General features: G+C 54.5%; 2 protein-coding genes across 2 annotated transcripts in view; one reads left to right on the top strand and one right to left on the bottom strand.

Annotated features, from left to right (window-relative positions):
- CSUI_004033 (uncharacterized protein) overlaps positions 1–18523 on the top strand; it is a 44490-nt gene extending 25967 nt beyond the window's left edge. The window contains exons 15-27 of the mRNA XM_068064228.1: positions 632–1217; positions 1960–2756; positions 3127–3564; positions 4065–4258; positions 4746–4890; positions 5132–5203; positions 6057–6280; positions 6481–10405; positions 10921–11598; positions 12270–12378; positions 12719–13768; positions 14096–15505; positions 16457–18523. Of these exons, the coding sequence (XP_067923791.1) occupies positions 632–1217; positions 1960–2756; positions 3127–3564; positions 4065–4258; positions 4746–4890; positions 5132–5203; positions 6057–6280; positions 6481–10405; positions 10921–11598; positions 12270–12378; positions 12719–13768; positions 14096–15505; positions 16457–16822 (9994 nt within the window). The 3' untranslated portion in view covers positions 16823–18523. The remainder of the gene's footprint in view (positions 1–631; positions 1218–1959; positions 2757–3126; positions 3565–4064; positions 4259–4745; positions 4891–5131; positions 5204–6056; positions 6281–6480; positions 10406–10920; positions 11599–12269; positions 12379–12718; positions 13769–14095; positions 15506–16456) is intronic.
- CSUI_004032 (exosome component 2) lies at positions 18396–20235 on the bottom strand. The gene is made up of 3 exons (XM_068064227.1): positions 19769–20235; positions 18711–19232; positions 18396–18440 (listed from the first exon to the last, which is right to left on the bottom strand). Exons 1-2 carry the CDS (start codon positions 19905–19907, stop codon positions 18940–18942), a joined length of 432 nt encoding a protein of 143 aa, XP_067923790.1. The 5' UTR covers positions 19908–20235; the 3' UTR covers positions 18396–18440; positions 18711–18939.
- Positions 20236–20301: the final 66 nt, after the last annotated feature.

The raw sequence follows: 20301 nt of genomic DNA, 5'->3' as shown, positions 1-20301 counted from the left end.
GTTGGGTTTTCTGTGGCGGATCTCCCGGATTCACTGTTTTATCATATCGCTGTCTTGTGGGATGCTCCTCATGTTCTCCTCGGACTCCAGTTGTCACCTTTAGTTTGGGTCGCGGGTATTGACATTGTCCCGCAGCGGCTACAATCCTGGACCGCGTGGTCATCCGGTTGGCTTGTGCTTCTCTGCTAGAGTATCCGTTTTTCGCCGCGCTGTGTTTTTACTCTAGGCAAGCAGTGGTGTGTGCTGTTGAGTTGCTTCTTTCTGGTGAGCCTTTTTGAGGTGCGCAGCCTCCGTCACCGAATGTGTTACAGGGTAGCAGCGAGATAGCTAGACAACCGGTAACTCTTCAAGCAGTCGGGATCGCTCCGTGTCTGTGTTCGTGAACCTCACTGACCATCCGACCTGACTGAAAGTTTCTTCGTGGCTTCTGCTGAACAGCCGGCTCTTCAAGAGTGCTCGTGTTTGTCCATCGATTGTCTTTCGGGTGAATGAATGACGGATCTATCTCTCGTGACTTCGGGCCGTGCTCTCGTTTCTCGTAAGCCTCGTTCACGGGGTTCTTACTTCCTCACGAGTCGTCCATTTCTCTCGCGTTAGTGCTGTGCTCTTATCGGAATGCCGTCGTGTTCAGGTACTTCCGGGACGCGCCCCTTCGCCATCATCTGCGCATCATCGTACGCAGTGTGGAGCGAAATCTGACGCGGTCCGCTGTCCGGACAGCACAAGCCCTGGCTTCGTCGTCCTCCCTCCCTGGAGGGTGTGAGCCGGAAGAAGAAGACTTAGGAGGCGACTGGGAATCTCATCAAACACAGACTCATGAAAATGTCATGCTGACCTACCACTCCGGTGTTTCTCCCCCCCCTGATAGAGAATCAACAAGAGGAGCACATACCGAAGACCTGCGTCGCCCAGCGTCACCGCGTTTTAGCGTAGACGGACAGGTAAAGGAGAGAGCGATGAGACTCGCTTTGGCAGAAAGACAGACAGAAAAGTGCGGAGCGAAAGAAGGCGAGGCAAATGTTCTTAGAAGTCGAGCAAGAGGGTCCCCAGCCAAACACCAGAGACATCAACAGCAAGCAGCCACAGGGAGTTCGCGGTCTCCCCCCTCGAGCTGTGGTGGAATCCAAGGAGATCCCACTACAGGGGACAGCGCGGGTGCGTCTGAGGAAGGAAGTCTCAAAGGCAGCGGGTCAGATGTGATGTCCCTACTTTTAAAGGTATGTGTGCGCTTGGGGCATTTGATGGAACTAGTGGGTAACACGCACATAAGCTGCCTGACGAGGCAGACGGACCGTTCTTTCCGTGGCCGCGACAGATGCCTGGTGGTAAGTGTACGCGTGTACTGTTGCTTCTCCGCGATGTTCAGTTGTGATAGGCATGGAGTGGTTTCTATTAAGACATGGTCAAAAGAGCGACAGGAGACGGTTTCTTTTGTTCTGCGCCGCCCGCTGCCCGCGTCCGGCCATCTTAGACGTTGAAAAAGGCACTACGGCTCACGCAGTGACAGATGAAGTCTTCCTCCAGTCGTATATTCACAGGCAGCTATGGCAGACGTGGTGATCCACGGTGTTCGTTTCCTACAGCTGCGCTGCCATAGCCGTGTCTCGAACAGCAACGTGGAAGTCGCGCGAGGTCGCGACCAGTTGTTTCGAGGCATCCACGCCGTCAGGCGCCACTGTGGCTCAGCTTTTAGTCAGGCAGCGTAGCCGACTCCCTCTATAGCACAAGCAACTTGCCTTGGTTCCTTCTTGTTGGAAGCTCAGATCGACACGGCGTCAGGCGCTCTCCTTCATCGCTGCGCGGCCGTGCAGCTCCACGCCTTGCCTGCCGGTATCTTGTGTATTGTCCGCTGCCAATGGCGGTGACAGCAGCTACTCACCGTACAACGCCGCCGGACAAAGGGAAATGCTCGCCTCCTGACCTTGCAATCTCCCATTACCGGGCCTTTTTTGTTTGCAGTGCAGGATTATGCATGCTTCGAGCCCTCCGTCCGCTGTCGTTGCCTCATCTTCTCCAGGAGGAGGAGTAGGGATGCAGCTTTTAATGCGCGGACTGCGACTCTGTTGTCCTCGCTTCTCTGTCTACGCCGCGTGCTTTGACGACTGCACCCCCCTCCTTTGTCTCAGCGCATGGCTGTACATGCAGACACGACAGCTCCTCCTCATCAGCAGTTACAAGCAAAAGCGAGTATCTGCCATTCCTCTTCAGCATGAGAGGTGGGAGTCGAAAATGGAAGGGCGGCTTTCGAGTCGTCGTCAAGAGAGAGACCAGGTGCACTATGCTGCGGCGGGCACACTTGGAGTGTCGCCGCGGGAAACAGGGTTCGCGTTTTCTTCTCCCCGGGAAGACCCAGAGCAACAGCGGCAGATTGAGCTTTTGCTTCTTTGTATGGAAGAGAAGGGGATTGAAGAGAAAGCAATGAAAAAGCGAAGGAGGCCACTGAAAGAACGGAGGAGCTTTTCAGACTTCCCCCACGGACAGAGATGCGACGGAAGCCGGCACACAGCGGCTAGAGGCCTGAGTGGAGCGGGAGCGGATATGCCTCTCAGACCGCCCCTGTTTGTCACTCCGCCGGCCTTCTTCCCTGCCGCGGGGGCGGGTCAGGAAGAGGAGCTGCTTCTTTGGGTAGCTGATGCCAACAACGTCGCTCTGCTGGTGCTTTGGCTGTGTGAAATCGGAATGTCGTCGCTCGTTATTCGCGCTTTCAAGCTCTTCGATGAGACCAATGTGGTGCTGGACATAGTTCTCTTTTTCCGGTAAGAGTACTGCAACGCAGGGCACTCAGCAGAAAGAAAGCAGTAAGATGCTGACTCATACAACATTTTTGAATTGCCTGCCAGCTCGCTGGTTTGTAGGGTATGCATAAAGAACAGTTGATGAGTACTGATGGGAAAGAAAAGACATTTTTTTCTTCACAATGGATACTCGAAATGGACCACGCACCGTGTGAAAGTTCATGTTTCATACGGTCGCCCCTCCCCGCGAGGTTCCAGCATTCTCCGCTGTGTCGTGCTTGCGTCTCTCCACAGTATCAGTGGTGTCCGTGGGTAATGTCGAATACTGCAGACGACGTACAGGGGGTTGCTTGACGCACTGTCGCTCTTTTGTTTCTTCTATCTCTTCCAGGGCTTTCCTGCAGTGTCGGTTCGACTTGTCAGAGAAGCTTCTGCGCCACTTCGTGAAGCGTCGGGACCTCCTTCTGGGAGATGATGATGAATTACAAGTACAATCGCCGCGCGGGAATACTGGCGTCACTCCGTCTTCTTCTGTGCTGTCTTGCCGGGGTGGTACGCGCGACACTTGTCAGCTCACGAGCTGCTCGGCTGTTGGATGTGGTGACGGAAATGGAGAGTGCTTGTGCAAGGAAAAAGGAATCTGTAGCTCTGGTGCTGCACCCCTACCGGAAGTCGAAAGGACAGGGCCGACACGCCGGAGAGGTCTCTCCGATGGGTTGCGCAGCGGCTTCGGAGCAACCGGGGACGGGAGGTTACCTCTTGTGCCACAGGGAGTGAGAATGGCAGATGATCTCGTTCACTTCCTCCTTGGCAATCACCCTTTATTCCGGTAGGTCAACATCTTCCGGTTACATTGGTATTTGGTTGGAGACGCGGCGGATGTTGTTCTCTTGTTGGTGTGGTCGCCCTTTGCAGGCGCCGAGCCCCTCGTGTGGCGCATGCAGCGAGGTTCACAGACTGGCGTTTCGATCTTGCGGGCACATGGAGTGTGCACACACGCTTACCTTGCTACCTGGGGACATGCGTAAGAGCTCCCAGGCACCGGACGTGCGGACACCAGTCGAAGAGATAGACGAGTAGATGGTCTCGTTTGCAGCGAGACGTATTCGTCTGATCCGTAGTTTTCACGGCTACTTAAGCAGCAAGAACAGGATGAGGTGGGTGGACCGAACAGGAGCTGCGCCGCGATCTAGGGGCAGTGCGGCAAGACGGGTTTTCCGGAGTGACTCTTGCTAGCGAGACAACTTCGCCTCGTAACAGCTGTCGCCGCACCAAGCGATGGCTGGTATCCCGTTTTACTCTTTCTCTCGAATCCCTCTGTTGCCGCAGTCGTCAGCTCCTTGAGCAGTTGCATAACGCCGCTTACTGTCCATCGCTGTCGCTGCTCTACCACTCGTACATCCTGGTCGAACAGCACCGTCTGCTACCACCCTTGGATTATCGAAGCGACAGCAGTGTGTTGCTTGACGCCCTGATTTCTTGTCATAAGTACGAGGCGGCCCGAAGGTGGCGAAAGCTTGCAGGTACAGCAAACCGGAGCCCGATGAGGCGGCTTTTCACCGCTGGGTGACATTAGCACGTGCTTGGTACAGTTTCGTACGTTCTTCTACGAAGTTTAAAAGAGTCAAAGCGTTTCCGGATGTAGTTTCCAATCTGAAGGAATAGGATTGAAGTTCTCTTCAGACAGTTAGGTATCGCTTCGACCCTTCTTTGAAGCAGCCAGCAGGCGTTAAGCATTCCTTTCACCCCATGGTACGCATTTTACTTTAGAGAATGGCTGAGAGGAGGGTTCGCTTTTGGCGTCGCTTCCGATATAAGACTCAGTTTTCTCGCCCTGTGTCCCGTTACTCCCGCCCGCCTACAGATCATCTCTTTGTGGAGCGCTCTTTTGGGTGCGTTCGAATTTTCAGCATTTCTGCCACAAGAACTGCGTATTTCTCCGTGTCCCTGGCTTGTTGGAGTTTCGTCACGAAAGGTCGCCAGTGAAAAACTTTTTTTTGATTTCTACAGGTCTGAGCCCCAGCTTCGACATTTTTACCACTGTGCATGAAGTGACGCATCTGCTCTCCTCCTTCAAGGAAGGTGGCTGCTGGCTAGACAGCGAAGAAAGACTTAAGACGTGGTGCAAAAGCTACGAGCTTTTTCGCGTCAACAGGTGAGGTTTTGTTGACAACCGCTGCTTTTGCGCTTTGCACACCGGTGCTTCGCTCTCGATGAGCTGTTCCGCGTGAGGAAGGGTACACAGTCTCATCTCCGCGATGGCTGCTTCGAGTGCTCCGCGCCATAGTGTCTTCCTCCGAGCGGTGCGTTTAGACTAGTCGGGCGCAGGGTTATCATTTCTTGGAGCTCTCCTGCACCGTTACTCGGGGGTTCCAGCTCTTTGTACTTTCCTTCAGGTTCCCCAAGGTGTTGGCTGCTTTGCTGTTTCTTGACTTCAACGCAAAGATGGAGCACGAGCTGTTCGCGAGGTAACAAATAAATGCAGATAGTTGGTCGAACTTGTCAATCTTACGTTTTGTTAGTGTCTCTGCTTCCCCCCACGACTACGTATGCACTTAATTGCGCTTGGCTTTTGTACGCATGTGCCCGAGTGAATGTTCGTGTGTGTGGCAGGATATCTTGATGACGTACTGACCCAGCCGCTGCGATAGCATCTTCGTGGATACGGTAACAGACAGGTTCAGGAAGGTGACTGTTAGTTGCGGAGTACCAAAGTGTGTTCTGCCCGTTGCAGATAACTGCGCCGCGCGTGGCTGCTTGGTCGGAGCTATATTCATCGATAGTGAAGTGACACTTGAGCGACTTACAATACCTCCCGTGTTTGTATAGGGCTCAGTTAGTTCCAGATTAGCCGAAGGCTGTAAGGAAGTCGTCCTGTGGCGTATGTTTATTTCCATAGTTCTTATCCGGGGGTAGAGGTCAGCGTAACCTCTCTTTTCGCCTTGCTGACATAGAGGGAGACGAAGCAGGCCAAAGAGGTTCAGCGAGAAGCTCTCCTCAACTAAATAGAAGTCTCCACTTCTCGTCAGGCATACTGTACCTAGGAAGTCAAAGTCGGTCCCAGCAGCCGACCTCTATTTTGTACATCCGGACTGTCAGGGGTTTCCTGAGCAGTCTCAAGGCCCGAAAGTGATGGCAGCTCCCATGTGAGAGTAAGAAGATCGAGCGTTGCTCCATACAATGCGGAAATGTCCTGTGAGCTTCGTGTGAGACCCTGGCACACGGCCGCCCCTGGGTGCGGCTCTAGGGATTCTAGTCATCACTCCTTGTGGCGGACCCAGAGCTGCACGTACTTAAGCGTCCCCTTTGTGTACTGTACAGAGATCAAGCTATGCTGCTGGCCATGGCTCTTCAACTTCTGTTGGACGCAGCTTCTGCTGCCTGGAGCCGTGGTACTCATGCCGGGATGTCAGGCGACTCATCTATTTCCTTCACTTCCCGGCATCGTCTCCTTGCTCACCTCAGTCGCTGTGTCTACTACTTTGATAATGAGCATGAAGGCCCCCACCCCGGAGCGGACCGCATACACATTGGAAATGCAAGCGGTGAGCTTTCAACAATGGAATATGTGGGTATTCAGAGTACAGAGGTGAAGTTACCGCACGTTGCAGCAGGCGGAGAAACCATAGGCAGGGACCCCTTTCTCAATGTTGGTTCTCTGCTTGCTGTACGGGGAATCAGACTCACAAACCAACAACGGTGAAGTTCCTCAGTCGCTGTCCTGTGTCTGCTTCGCTGCGTGCAGACCCGGGAGACCGAAGCTCCCGGCGACTCGAAGGAACTAACATCCGGGAAGACGGTCCGCCTCCTTCTACCCGGGGCATCGGCGGGGGCCTGGCACCATTTCCTCAAACTGTGGAAGAAAATAGCTGGACAACGTGTCAAAGTGTTACCAGCCAGGATGGCTGGAAACCGTCTTCTTCCGAAGCGACTCTTCTTTCTTGTGTGCCCCTGCAGCCGTTTGAAATGGAAGCAGTTTTCAAGTGCCAACACCGCCCCGCTCCCGGGTATACGCAACCCCCTCTTTCGTCATATGCTGCGTCAGTGTGCGATTCCAGCCACTCCCATCGGTATGCCGGCACTTCTGAACCACCTTCTCATGAAGACTGGAGCGGGACACTGGGAAATGGCAGTAACACTGCACCAACGCGTTCCCTAAGGAGCACCTGGCCTCGGCCCTGGAACGGCGATCACCGGTACAATTTTTTCTATGTTGATGACGGGCTGGACGGTGATGGGAGAACGTGCTCCGAGAGAAGCAACTCCGGCTTCGGTTTTGCAGCTCCTCAAAAAGGTGGCGGCAGTAGCAACGCGACCACCGCAACTAGCTTGCAGGGCGGAAGCGGCAGCGACAGGCCTAGACATCTCTTCGCGGGGAATTTGCTGAAGAGCCCGGCAGGAGCGCAGTACGAAAGAACCATCAAGCGCTATAAGCATAAACACTGTCTGGCTGTGGCGCACGGTGTCCTTGGCCTTGGAAACACAAATGACGAAGTGGAGTTAGGTGAAGTTGTAGGCTTGAGAGAACAGAGGATCTCGGGTCAGCAGGATGGGTTGGTGAGTGTCCGTGAGGGCCTCCGGGAAGACGACCCACAGGACGATGCTCGTGTCGACCTTTCAGCGGCTGCAGGTTGTTGCAATTCTGTAGCTACCGCGCATGAGCCGAGCTGCCACAATGAAGCGGGATGGAGTTGCCTCATCACTCCGGCGCTGCTGGACGACATTTCTTCAAGACTGTTGCTCTTGCTTGCCGGGCAATCCGCAGATGCCGCTGAAGCGGCCATGGCAGGCTCTGAATGGGACCGAGAGAAAAAGGGTGAAGAGAACGAGGCGCAAAATGAGAGGGCGGCCACGACGACCAAGGGAGACGGCCGTGGGTCGGATTGCAGTGTCAGTCATCTAAATAGAGGTGAGCAGCTCGGAAAAAACGTAGCACCTTCACACTGCCTCTCTCCCCGAATCTACCATCCACTTGCGTTTCAGGACTACGAGTCACTCACGAAGCAGGTTGTAGAGCTACTTCCCGCGGAGTTGCCAGCTCTCCCCTTCATCGTAGAATTTTCTTCGGCTTCGTCGTGGGAGTCTTCCGACAAAGAAGAAGGTGGGAATTCTCGTTGGGGGCCTGTGTCCTCGGGGGCGAATCGCGCTTCCCTCTGGGCGCTATCCTCAGCTGCAATCTTGGTAGGCGCCTCCAGGGGCACCTTGCTGTTGGCAACTGGTGATGGGGCATGCGCCCCCGCTCCAGCAGAAGTCCTCAGCAGCGCCAGTACGTCTCAGTTCTATTGTTTGCCTGCCGACTGTGAAGGGGAAAACGATGAAGGAGGCTTATACAGTCCAGAGGATTCCAGCCAGCAGGCTCAGTGCGAGAGCGCTGCACGCGGAGATTCTTCTCACAGCGGGTGCTCTGCGGACAGCTCTTCTCGCCAAACGCTGTCCTCGGGTGAGCGATTGTGTCGGAATTCCACCGCGGGCGAGAATGCGACTGACGTAGCGCCATCCGAAGGTTTGGCAGCAAGATCTCTCCTGAGATGTCTACAGAACGCCACAGCAAATCTCATCAACTGCGACCACATCAGACCAGCGAAACACTTGGTCCTCCGGTTTTCACCTGTAGTCCTCACGGTCGCCGCCGCAGCAGAGTTGGAAGAAGAGGCTGAACGCCAGGTGGAGCAGCTGACAAGAAGCAAGCTGAAGTTGGGTCAGAGAGTGTCACGTGCCACAGATGAAGAGACAGGAGAAAAAAGAGGGGCAAGCGTAGAAAATGGTTCCGAAGAAGGAGTGGAGAGTTCCACAGAAAGTGAGCGTGACGGACTCAGGAGGCAAGAGGGGGACGGAAATCCCAACAAGGCGCAAGCACGACAGTTACAAGGAGACGAGGACAACACAGGGCGCACACCTTGTGATCGCGGAGAGAGATGTCGCTTCTTCTCTAGGTCACCATCCACTGCGAGAAGAGGAATGATAAGCGGGAGATGCGGTGCAGAAGAGGTTCAAGAACAGCTCCAGCTTTTAGCTGATGACGTGGCTCTGGTCGAATTCCTCCTGGAGGCTGTAAAGGTTTGCAGTCCGAAGACAGGACAAATGCGCAGAGGGTGTCGCGACGGCGAGGCCGGGAAGCATACACCAACCTGTTTGACAGAGAGCGGCAATTTGTGCCAGCACGATGAGACCCACGTGGTGGAAGAACGTGAGAACAGCAATCTGAAAAGAGAGGAGCGTAGTTCGGTGGACGAAATGAAAGAGCAGGACGACGCTGACCTTGCTGCATTGAAGATGGCCATTGCGGGTTCGACGTGTTTCACGCAGAGACGAGGGCAGCCTCCTCCACTCCTTGACTATCAGTTGGACTTGCTCCAACTGCTGTTGGAAGTCGACGACGACGAGAGAGAATGGTTTTGTTCGACCTCGGCCCTTGGTTCGACGGGTGCCGTGCAGGTCGCAGCGGATGCTCCCGAGGCGGCGCTCCTCGCTCAGTCTTGCGAGCCAGACAAAGACGGGGATGCACCGGAGTTCTTTGTTGCGAGTCGCTCGCTCCGTGAGACTCGGGGAGACCACTCCGGGTCGCTTGGATCCATCCACCGCAAGCAGTGCGTCCTTTTTGTCGAGCAACTGCTCAGACGCTGCAGCGCCTCGATCCGTCCCTTCTGTGACCGCCTTCTGATCTGTCTGACCGTCTCATGCGTTTTGCGGCGTCCGTTTGCCGTGGTGGTGCAACAACTGCAAGTTGGTCCCGAGCGGTTACTCCTCGCTCTCCTTCAACGAGTGGGCATGCCCACGGTTGCTAGTCCGCGCCTTGCGCTGTGTCGCCAATATCTGCGTATCTGTAAGGGACGATCTAGCCCTGACGCCGTGGCTGCGGTCGTTGTGCGTTCGTTTGTTGATCACCAGCTTAGCGAGTATAGAATGGTCAAACGCGGGGACCCGGGAAACTATCAAGACGTAGAGGGCATGGCGGTGACGGAAGACGAAGAAGAAGAGGTGATAGAGTGGTTCGAGTGGCCGTTGCTGTTACTTCATGACTTCTTGTCGGTAGGGTGCTGTTGCAAAGCAGTTGCGGAGGAGGCGCTCAGAGTGTTGAGGCGCCAGATTACTCCGGGCCCAGAATGTCGAAGACGAGGCAGTAGCGCAGAAACAGGTGAAAGTGAAGGGTGGAGGCCACGGAGTGAACCGGGGTTCAGGTCTGAGGGAGAAGAAGACTCAGTTTGTGGCGGAACAGCAAATGAGAAAGAGGGTCTGAGTCTGTCGAACCAGGGAGAGGTGGGGGTCGGAGCTAAGGTGCCCAGATCACCAAGTCCTATACTTGAGAGCTGTCATTTGTTCTACACAGATCTCGGAGCGCCTTCAACAGGCGTATCTACTTGTCCCTGGGTTGGCGGACTAGAGGTGGCCCCATCAGGACACACAGCAGCCAGCTGCACGGAAGTGATGAATAACGATTTTGCCTGCCTCCCCGCCGATGTAAAGCTCGCCCTCTCTTTGGAATGCGAAGTGGAGCTTCTCATCCTCGCGTACACAGCTGCATCCAGAAGCAGCTGGTGCGCGGGGGCCGCTGCTATTTTGGCTCTCATAAATGATCGGCTTGAAGTGTATGTTGCCGAAGGACGTTACTACCTTCTCTGTCGGGTACTGACAACCATCCCGGCGTTTCATGAGCTGAAGCGTGCTCTGGAGTAAGTCCTGGCTCCACACGGTACTCTGGGGGCAAGTCTACTTGAGGACTTTGATGGCAGTATGGCTCATGCTCCCGGCAGGTAACCGTGGCACCGTGCCGTTGCGAGTTTGGAAAAAATCAACGTCTCATGGTATTTTTCTCTGGTTATAAAGCTGGATCAGTCGTCCCACGTTCCCCTGGGGTTTTCGAGCGTGCACGCACAGCGCCTATACTGTCTATACTTATATATGTGTCCGTAGTCTACGGGAGGCTACAGCATTAACGGTAGGATGCGGCACAATGGCGCGCGCGTGTTTCCCTGCCTTTCCGACTCTCAGAAATCGATGCCCCCGAGGCCCGATCTGTCGCTTCCGTGGTGCATTTCTTTTGTTGGACTTGTCTGCCTTCTACTCTCCTTGTGTCTCAAGCGTCTATTGAGGGCTCGTGACAAGGCCTTTCGGACCCAGGCCAGCAAGTCAGTTCACCAGCATTTGATGCAGTGCATCGTTTCTCTGCTCCTTGTGTCTGCATCAGTCTTATTTTGGACGGCGATCACCTTGACGATCTACTCAACGTCTGTCAATGCTGCCTGTCTCTTCCTTCGTCTCTTTCAAATGCCTCTCTCTGGGATCCGGTAGCGGCATCGGCCTCGCGTGATCCTTCTTGTGCTTCGTCTCCCATTTCGCGCAACGGCGAACAACAAAGCCCGGCTCTCCAGTCTGCCTCCTCCTATTCTTCCTGTCCTCCTAGTTGTGGCTTCTCGGCTCTCGCATGCTCTCGAGTCGACAGTCGCAGTCTGGGACCGAAGGATGCTGCTTTCTGTGTGGACCCGGTCTCGAGACACGGAGACCCGGAGGGCGAGAGAACTGCTGAAGGGGCAGATGGTCCGCTGATGTGGGCAGACGAAAGAAGTATAGCTGAGAGCCTTGCTATTGCCATTGTCGACCACCTCTACAAGCGCATGGTCGAGCAAGAATATGACGAGTCAGAAACACTTGGGGCTCAGCCCCCTCGCCCCTCCGCTAGCCAGAGTATTGGCCTTTCTAGTCGTGGAGACAAGGTGACGTCTCAACACGCAGACGACAAAGTGGCCAGATCGCCAAGGGACAAGCACCACGCAACGAGAGACGAAAGGATGTTGAGAAGGGCCAGACCGCAGCTCGATGTGCTTGTGAAAGCTCACGTCCAGCTTGGGCTAACGGCGGAACTTGGGTGAGAATGCACACAGACTTCGCGCCAACAATAAACAGAAACCGCGACGCCGCCCAGAGAGCGCGCCCTCCTCTTCTTCACTCAACTTTAAAACTGCTGTGGATGAGAATGAGAGGGGTGTGTTTCAACGAGTGTGAGGCATTGGCTCCTGCTTCACCTTTTTCTTCCGGGAACGCAGAAAGAAAGCGTATTTCTTCAGCTTGCCAGTCTTTGAAATTGGCAAGGTGAAGACGGCGCACAGAAAATCACCACTCTTGCACCGGCAGTGTAAATCCGTTGCCGGCGTCCCTCCCACCGATTTTGGGTCTGCAGTGTCCAGCACCTTCATGAGCTCGGCGACGTGCAGAGATACGAGAGGGTATGGCCCGGCCGCCGTCGATCCTTTGCCTGCTACACATCATGCGTCGTATTGCAGAAACTGTTTTTTTTCCTTTTCTTGCTGCCCGCTTCTCTTGTACCGACTCGGCGAGTGACCGTGGTACGCGTGCGACCGTCCGCCAATGATGCCGAAGGGCACATTTTCGATCCCGTGCTTGCATTTGAGTGCGGCCGAGCGACTCACGCTTCGCTTCCACACAGCCAATATGCAGCCGATACACTCGGGTCAAGAACAGATAGGCTTCGTGTTCTTACAAATGTTCACGGATCCATTGGCGTTGCTTGGCGCTCAGGTCTCTCCTGCAGCAAGAAGCGTTTTGTTGCATGCAGCGGGCTTTAGGCCCCAACATCGACGATTTATATTCCGAGGCCGGCGAGGACTGCCTTCTCCTCACACTCCAAGTGAGTCATTCTCACTGTTGCGCGGCCAGAAGTCGCTTTTGATGTATTCACAGAAGTGCCGTTAGCATCGTATGGGAATATAGATTGTCTCCCAAGCGAAGGGAGTTCTCGATCTGTCCGTTCGAGTGTCGATCTGATGTATTCACACTGGATTTGAACTATGCGTCCAAAGCACCGCAACCAGGGCCTGCAGGCCACTCGCACTCCACTCTGGAGCGGCTTGCTTTTCTTCTGCTTTCTTTTGATGTTTTTCCTTAAGCGCCCTCTGTGTCACGGTTCACTTCGGTGTTAGCGTCTTGATTTGTGATCGACTTCCGCGTACTCCTTGGTATGCGTTCAGCTTTTCCTGGAAAGCTCACGCTGTTTCTTGGAAGCCGGCTCTCTGCAACACCATCTGACTTCCAACCGCTTTGCTGCGTTGGTAGCCCTGCAGCTGAAGGCAGTAGAGCTCTTCTTGGCCCTACGTTCAATCGCGCGACGCGCGCGTGATCATAAGGAAGAGCGGAACTGTTTGGTTAGCCAGCTTCTCAACAAAGCCAGACCGGAGCCACAATCGGCGCCAGCATATTTTTCTTCCTGTCGGGGTGTGCTTGCTAGCGAAAACGTCGCCGGAAAGGCCCTGCTTCGCAAAGACAAGCCTTGCTGCCTCAAAATTGTCCAAGAAGCTGAGAGACTTCTGGATACGCGGGCACGCCTGCGTCTCGGGGACGTTGTCCAGAGTCTACTGTTTGAACTCAGCTGCGGCGAGTGCATGCTGCAGTCTCAAGGGGGAGGTGACGGAGCGGCAAGTCTTGCATGCGTGGTGCCGGAGCAGAAAAGACTGCATTTTGGGCAGGAGGAGTTCTTCCGAAACGGCCTTCGCGAAGACTTCGACTATCGGGAGGGTAGAACCCGAAGCAAGCGACCAGGCTTTTTTGAGAGCCAATCAAAACTTCCACGAAGGGAAGAAACCGCAGAAGAGGGTCGACATACCAGTGCCCATCTAAGGGGGTTCCAGAGTCAGTCAGGACACGAAAGGCCGTTCGCGGCATTAGCGGCGGCTGCCGCGGGCGTTGGCGAAAAAGAAGAGTTGGTCGGTGCTCAAAAAAGCGCAAGCAACTGCAAACAAATGAGGAGGCCAAGAGGGTTGGTTGTAGAAAAAGAAGCTAAAGGCACAGCAGCCAAGGCAAAAGAGGACAAAGCGGAAGAAGGGGAAACAGAAGATGGAGAAGAGACGGACATGACAGAAGAAAACAACGACGAGCTCAGCATGAGCGCGTTCATGGGCCAGAGTGTTACAGGTGATGGAGCGGAGCCCTTGCCCTTCCGAGTAATTCACCTGTCCCTGAAAGAGGTTCTTCTCTTCATTGAAGTCCATCCAGACGCCATGGCAAGCATTATTGTATCAAACGTAAGTCAACATATCAGGCGGGCATGCGCGCTGTTCACCTCGTGTGGCAAAGCCAAGAAGAGCATGCTCTTTCGCGGTGCCACAGGGCGTCCTGCGAAAGTTCCGGTCCGGCAGTCATCTAGAAGATATTTGTTTCAGAGTGCTGCACGTTATTCGCGGCTCCTGCTTTAGTGTGACGTTGCTCCTCTGTGATTCCGTGTCATCTTTTGATGGTTTACGGCTTAAGGGTTGCCCCCTTGAAAAGCTGGTAATGGTGTCTTTGTCCTGTTTACTGTTTGGAAACCTTGCATGTGTGCGCGCCGGTTCGATCTGACTTGTGTACCCTAGGCCTACGACCACATTTACGGCAATGTAGTCCATGCGGCTTGGCCCCGGGCGGTCTTCCGACACTGCGTGCTGCTCGGCGACAGGCGGTTCCGCGAACAACTGCAAGAGAAGAAAGATCAGCTCCAGCCCCAGGGCTCTTCGCTGGTATCGTCTGGACGAGGAAGGAGAGGACACCGGTGGTCGACTGGCTCTGATCTATACGCACCTGATAGCAGTAATTCCCGATTTGCATCTCCGTCTCCGTCGCATGACTCGGACAGCGATGAAAGAGAGGAAGGAGAGGAGAGCATTGATATTACGTGTGCGGCCGGCGGGGACTACTGGACAGATGGAGGATTCGGTGAGGAAGCGATGATGTCAGCTGTTGTCGCGCTTTTCTTGATTGAATTTGCAGAAGCTTCTTCCAGCACATTGGCAGCTACCACGGCAGACGTGGACTTGTCCGATAAAAGGGCAGGGAGTGGGGGAGTCGCAGGGAATGAGTCTCGGCCACTCACACGAGAGAAACAAACCCACGTAGTCGAAAAAAAAGAGGCTCGCTACGGCATCGAGGAGAGTGACAGAGGTGCGAACGACGCCGTCATAAGCAGCTGGCAATATCCTCGAGAATCAGGCACTGTCTTTGATCTGGGGTCTACCGGAGAATCTTCTTCCTCCCAGTCGCAAAGCAGAACAAGTAAAGGCGCGAGAGACAACGCCAGCTACTGTTATTCCCCTGAGACTTCAAATTCCCCTGGAATTTCATTGCAGCCGACCTCTGCCTCTACGAGACCTAGCCGAGCCTGCCAGTCCCGATCGCTGATGGCGACAGCCGACATCAGTGAATATGGCATACATGCCACGGAGAGGCGATCAGATAACCGGGAAGCGTTCTCAAACAAGAGGGATATCTTTGGTACGGCAGGCACAGGCTTCTGTTCTGACAGTGGGAGCTGTAGGAGCGCACTAGCCCACGGAGGTGACGCAGTGAGGACGGGGAATATTCTTGTGTATAGTTCCAGCCCGTCTCTAACTGGAAAGATCGGGACGGAGTTTCTTCGGACGTTTGACGGAGGGAGATCCGATGAGTTCAGGAAGCACGCGGCTCACAGGTCGTTCTTGGATCAGTGTTCCGAGCGACTTGACTGGGTGGATATTCCGGTGCCCGTCATATCAGGAGTGGAGGTGCTGTCTTCTGGGGCAGACGCGGAAGCCGCTTACACGCTCGCTGCAGATTTGGACTTTGATCAGTACGTTTTCAGGCCCACAGGAGTAGTGGCGGCCATCAGAAGGGCGCTAGGCTGGGGGCAAGGGGATGCGGAAGCGGATGCACGGGCAGATGAGGCTGTACGGGAATTTAAGGAGAGATGCATTGTCAACATGAAGGACTTGCTCGTTCGCGGAGTCAGCAATCTCGAACTCCGGCTGAAGGTATGGCAGGTCTCAAGACTTCATTAGATTATGCTTGTATGCTTGCGTACACTCGCCGCCCTGCCCTGCAGGGCGGAGATGAGGAAGAAGTGAATGCGTGTAGACGAAGCCGAGACACGCTGTAGGTAGGCTTCATGGTGACGTATCACTTCCAGGAGAGGTCCTGGTGAACTCACAAAGCCTCAGACACTTGCACTAGCGGCGAAAAAGCTGAGTTGGGTCCCCTTTCCTTGTGTGGACACTTCGAAAGGTTCTTCCAGCTGCACACCTCGGCTTCTACGGCATGAAGAGTGTACTGGAGACAGACCTCCAGCTGTAACAGTTCCGTGCCAGGTGCAGAGATACGACCGCGTTGAGAGCTAGTCAAGCCGTCAAACTAGTTTGAACGCCTTTCCCCTCTAAGCGAACTGTTGTAGTAATAAAACGTGTTTCCTCCGCAAGAAGAATATCATTGAGAAGGCGTACTGCTGAGAGTCTGATGAGGGATATGAATGTGAGTTTGGATACCAACACTACGTTCTTTCGATACACTGCTGTATTCCTTTCTACGCGCGCCGTGTCACTTAGAGAGTGGCCGTATCACCGTTACGGCCGCACCTCTGTGCGTGTCGAATGCTGCTACCTGCATGCGCTTGGCGGGGCAGGTACGTAGTGGCGAATTACATCAGCGGAACGCCTGTCCGTTCCACGTTCGCCTATACTCTTGAATCCGCGTCACGTCGTTTCGCAGACATCGAACCCTAAACCCTAAACGGAGTGGTAACTCCTTACTTGCATGCGTTTGCGCAGGCTCTGCGCGAAGCCATCGTTACAGGACGGCGTCCGGGTACCTGTTGAGTATGCACATAAATACTGCGGTGTGTCTGGACTCTAACGCACATTCTTATAGAGTTGAGCAGTACCTCTGCCGCACAGACAGTTCATTGGTCCTGTTTTCTCTTTGGTATGCAGCTCTGTCGAGAGCTCGGTCCCGAGTTCGCGGATGTAGAGTTTGATTGCTGCGTGTTGGTTGACGACGCGTCCCTTTACCCCCCGGAAGGCTTCCTGAGAAACCAGTGCAGGCTCAAACGCATCACGCCTGGAGCGACTGCACCACTCACCAACAGAGTTGCAGATCCGCGTCAGTCCCTGAATGCTGCATCAAGCGTTCCGGGAGGAGCTGGGAGTAAAAAAGCTTACGCACCCCTCCACGCGGCAAACTCCAGCGACGGCGGATGTCCGGCCTCCGCTTCTCCAACCACCGAAAACCGAGCACGTCAGTCGCCGCCCGGCAGATCATCAACTGAATCCAGTTTGGTGGTGGTCAAGGGTATGTAGCTGAGGTGCGGGGCCCCCTCCTGTTGATCAGCGGCCTCGCGTCAGCCGGGTTTTGCTTTTTGTACGAGCAATCAGCGGGTGGCAGACTGTGCTGTGAGCGCCTTCACAACAAACGCTTCGTGAATGATGTGTAGTCTCCTCGGGTAAGGGACCGTCTTGGCCTGTTCGCTTATTGGAGTCTTCGGATACAGATGTGGATGTGTTGCGGTGTAGATGTATGTCGATATACACCTGTGTGCCCCAACCTTCATTTAGTTTCACGGGCGATGGGCGTTCGCGTTATTGTTCCTGTACAGGATTACCGGCGTGCGCGTCTCTCTCTTAGGATGGTGAGCGCATGATTCTAGTCTTTCTCTGCATGGACCGGACGTCTGATGTCGCGTCGTATTGCACCGGCGTGAGTTTCCTGAAGAAGCGGTGAGCCTGGACTGTCGGCCTTTTTCCACGCCCTCCCCAGGGATGCAGCTTCAACAGAAATGCGTTTCGGAAAAAAGATAAAACGGTTCCTCTAGATCGCTGCGGAGAAAAGAAAGGAAAGCAAGGGCACGTCAACGAGGAAGGGGAACAAACAAAGAAGCTGCCTCTTGTCTGTCGTCATCACTTCTCCTGCATTAGTAACTGCCTTCTCTGAAAGCAAAAACCAACCCACGTTGTCAATTTCACGCCGGCTACTTACATGGAAGTTAGTGGCCGGGCGCGACCGCGGTGCACATTCCCCTCCTTCCCCTCCTCGCCGCCCGATTTGCAAGTGCATTGAGACGTTACCAGCATGGCTTGGTCACTGGCTTCATTACTCTCGAAGCTCTGGGCACCCTGCAAGGTTTGTTGGCTGCTGTCTGGAGATATGAGCAGTTTACATGTGTGCTGCAAATGCTTCTCTCATGTTTCGTGGCCTCGGGCGTTGCACCTCTACAGGTCATGGTGCTCCGTGCATTCCATTCCCGTGGACATTGTGTCGCCATCACCGCGCGCCGGACATTCCGTTGATCGGCTGCAAGGGGCGTCGTTCTCTCTGGTTGGCCGCTTTGCCTCTTACGAAGTGCATAGGGGTTTACTGGAAGAACCTGATCTAAAGGATCTTGACGCTAGTGTGCGCGGTATGCTGTTTCGGCACGTCAAATCGCGTGAAGGCTCCGCTGTTTCCCGAGCCTCTCCTACCCGGCCGAGGCGTACCCAGCGGGGCGTCGACCAACTGGTGATTCTCGATGAAGAGGCCCGCAAAGAGACTCCTGCACCCGCTTACCTTTTCTTACGCTCCATGCCGCCGCTCTATGGCGATGAATTTCGCGCCTGGCTTGGTCGCTGCTGGGCGCGACATAGCCTGCCCGGTTGTTCGTCGTGGCAACGCGTGGCTTGTGCGATTACTGAGTTAGGATGGTGCTCTTTTGTCGTCTTCAGTTTTTTTCCCCTCGTGGTGCAGATCGTTGTGACAGCTGTGTGGGCCGGCTTTACACTCGCCTACCTGGAGGGGCAGCGGCTTCTCCTTTCTGCAAACCGTGCAGTTGCCTAAAGTGGCTAATGTGTGTCTTGGTCCTACATATTCCGGAAACTCTACCAAAGCCATGCTTTTTTGTCACCTCGCGGTGCCGGACGGCATTTTCCTGGAGGACGGCTCACCCTGCGCAGCGGCGACACGGCAGGGAAAGCCGTGTATAGTAACCACACATGGTGTGCAATCGAACACATTTCTGTGAGTACAGCTTTTGCTAAGACGATCCCCTACGGTGTTCAGGGCCGTCACGTCGGCATCCGAATGCCGGCGTATGGCACTTCATCAGGTTTGAAGGAGAAGTCATTCGGAGGGCCATCGAGTAGACGGGACGCTCTGAGCAACAGAAGTTGTGTACACTTTACTGCAGTCTGACACAGAGCGTTCGCTCACTCCAGGCTTATGGCTTTGCACTACCTTGTCCGTGACACAGCCGTTCCCTTCCCAACAAAGTATCACTACTGTAAGACTCCTTAAACACAAACAGGCAGGAGTCAGGCCTTTGCCTGTCAGTGGAGTGGACGAGAAAACAAAAGCAAAATGAAAAAAAGAAACAAAACTGCCAGGGCCACGGGAACGTACTCCTCTCAGTATGAGAGCATGGACGCCAGGGGATAGACCACTCAGTCTACGCGTCCTCCATCCGGCCTGCCAGAAAAAGGTCCATAAGCTCACCGAGGACTCCGGGGTCTAGAAGTTCCTTCGGTTCCCAGCCTTGAGCAACAGAGATGCCATACATGCGCTCGATAGACGAAACCGAGATGTCAAAGTTACACTTCGCCAGACAAAGAATAATATTTCTCACTCGGCAGATTTCTCGGCGCTTCTCCACGGAGACTTTTTCGTGCGTCGTCTGCACGTGTGCGTAGTTGAGTGTGTCCTTTGCGGATGTCTTCATTGGCAGCGAGATCCATATATAACCTGGTACACAACACGACGTGAAGCGAAAAAGTTATTTACTGTAAAGCCCAGACAGACGCCCACAACCGGGTGACGGCGCAACAGGAAAGCACCGCGCACTCCGCAGGAGCAAGGAGTTCTTTCAGTTCCAGGAGGCGTCGAGTCGCTGTCGTGGAATCACGCAACCTGCCGTCCTCGAAGTTCTGCCACTCGTGGAGTCAGGAGCCCTGCTCGTTCAACCCTCTGTCCACACAAAAACCCTTCAAGTCCCGAAAAGAACAATAATCCCCTTTCAAAGACCGTTATCAAGTGCCAGTGCACAATGATTCTCTTCCCCTCCGACGAATGCTCAAACTGTACAATACTCGACAAAAGGACAAAGAGTTGCAAGAGTAGTTCGGGTGTATGATCGCTAGGCCGGTTCTAGTCCTGAACTGCACTGGCGAATGAAAAAGCGAGGGCCCAATATGAAACCCTATGTAACTACAATAGCGCGTGGCTTTCTACCGTCCGCTGCCCGGGTCTCAAGCGGAAACTGCGTCACGTGGAAACCCTACCATTGAGGCCAAGTACAACTTGAACGCCACATGAGAGCTGGACAATGTGGTGGCTTTGGCGTTTGATTTGCTGAGGAGCGACTGCCACGAATGTTCCGTTCAGAAGCCGACCATAGCGAGCACTCCTGGTGTGCAGCATGAGCTGACCATCTGCCTGAAAAACCACAGATAGACGGGGAGGCTCAAAAAAAAGAGGATGGTTTCTTCCCCACAACTTGCACTGAGCCACCACCAGCCGCACGGAAATAGAGAGAGAAGTTTCGGAACAACACACTGCCTGCTCGCAGGGGGCCGAAACGCAGGTCTTGATACAGAGAGTGATCAGCCTCAACACCTCGAGCGCCCAAGCTTGCGTGCATGCGAAAGATCAGCACGGGTGCCACTGGGGGTCACACGTATTTGAACAAGAAAGCCACCAAATGGAGGACAACACGGGCTCGGAATCTGCATATCGCGGGAGCACGCGGGCACGTCCTAGTAGCAGTACTCGTGGACGGAATTCTCCCGCCCCAGCCTACTGCCGGAGTCGAACC

This window comes from Cystoisospora suis (assembly GCF_002600585.1).
Source record: "Cystoisospora suis strain Wien I chromosome Unknown contig_1812, whole genome shotgun sequence".
Lineage (NCBI taxonomy): Eukaryota > Apicomplexa > Conoidasida > Eucoccidiorida > Sarcocystidae > Cystoisospora > Cystoisospora suis.
Note: the sequence above shows the minus strand (reverse complement) of the source record. Positions and strands in the feature narration are given on the sequence as shown.

What these genes read in the sequence shown, in the direction of transcription:
- CSUI_004032 (XM_068064227.1), bottom strand. Translation starts at nt 19,907, where the DNA reads ATGCTGCACACCAGGAGTGCTCGCTATGGTCGGCTTCTGAACGGAACA. An exon ending in AGTTGTACTTGGCCTCAATG is followed by an intron (nt 19,233 to 19,768) that starts GTAGGGTTTCCA and finishes GTTGTGTACCAG; the next exon opens with GTTATATATGGATCTCGCTG.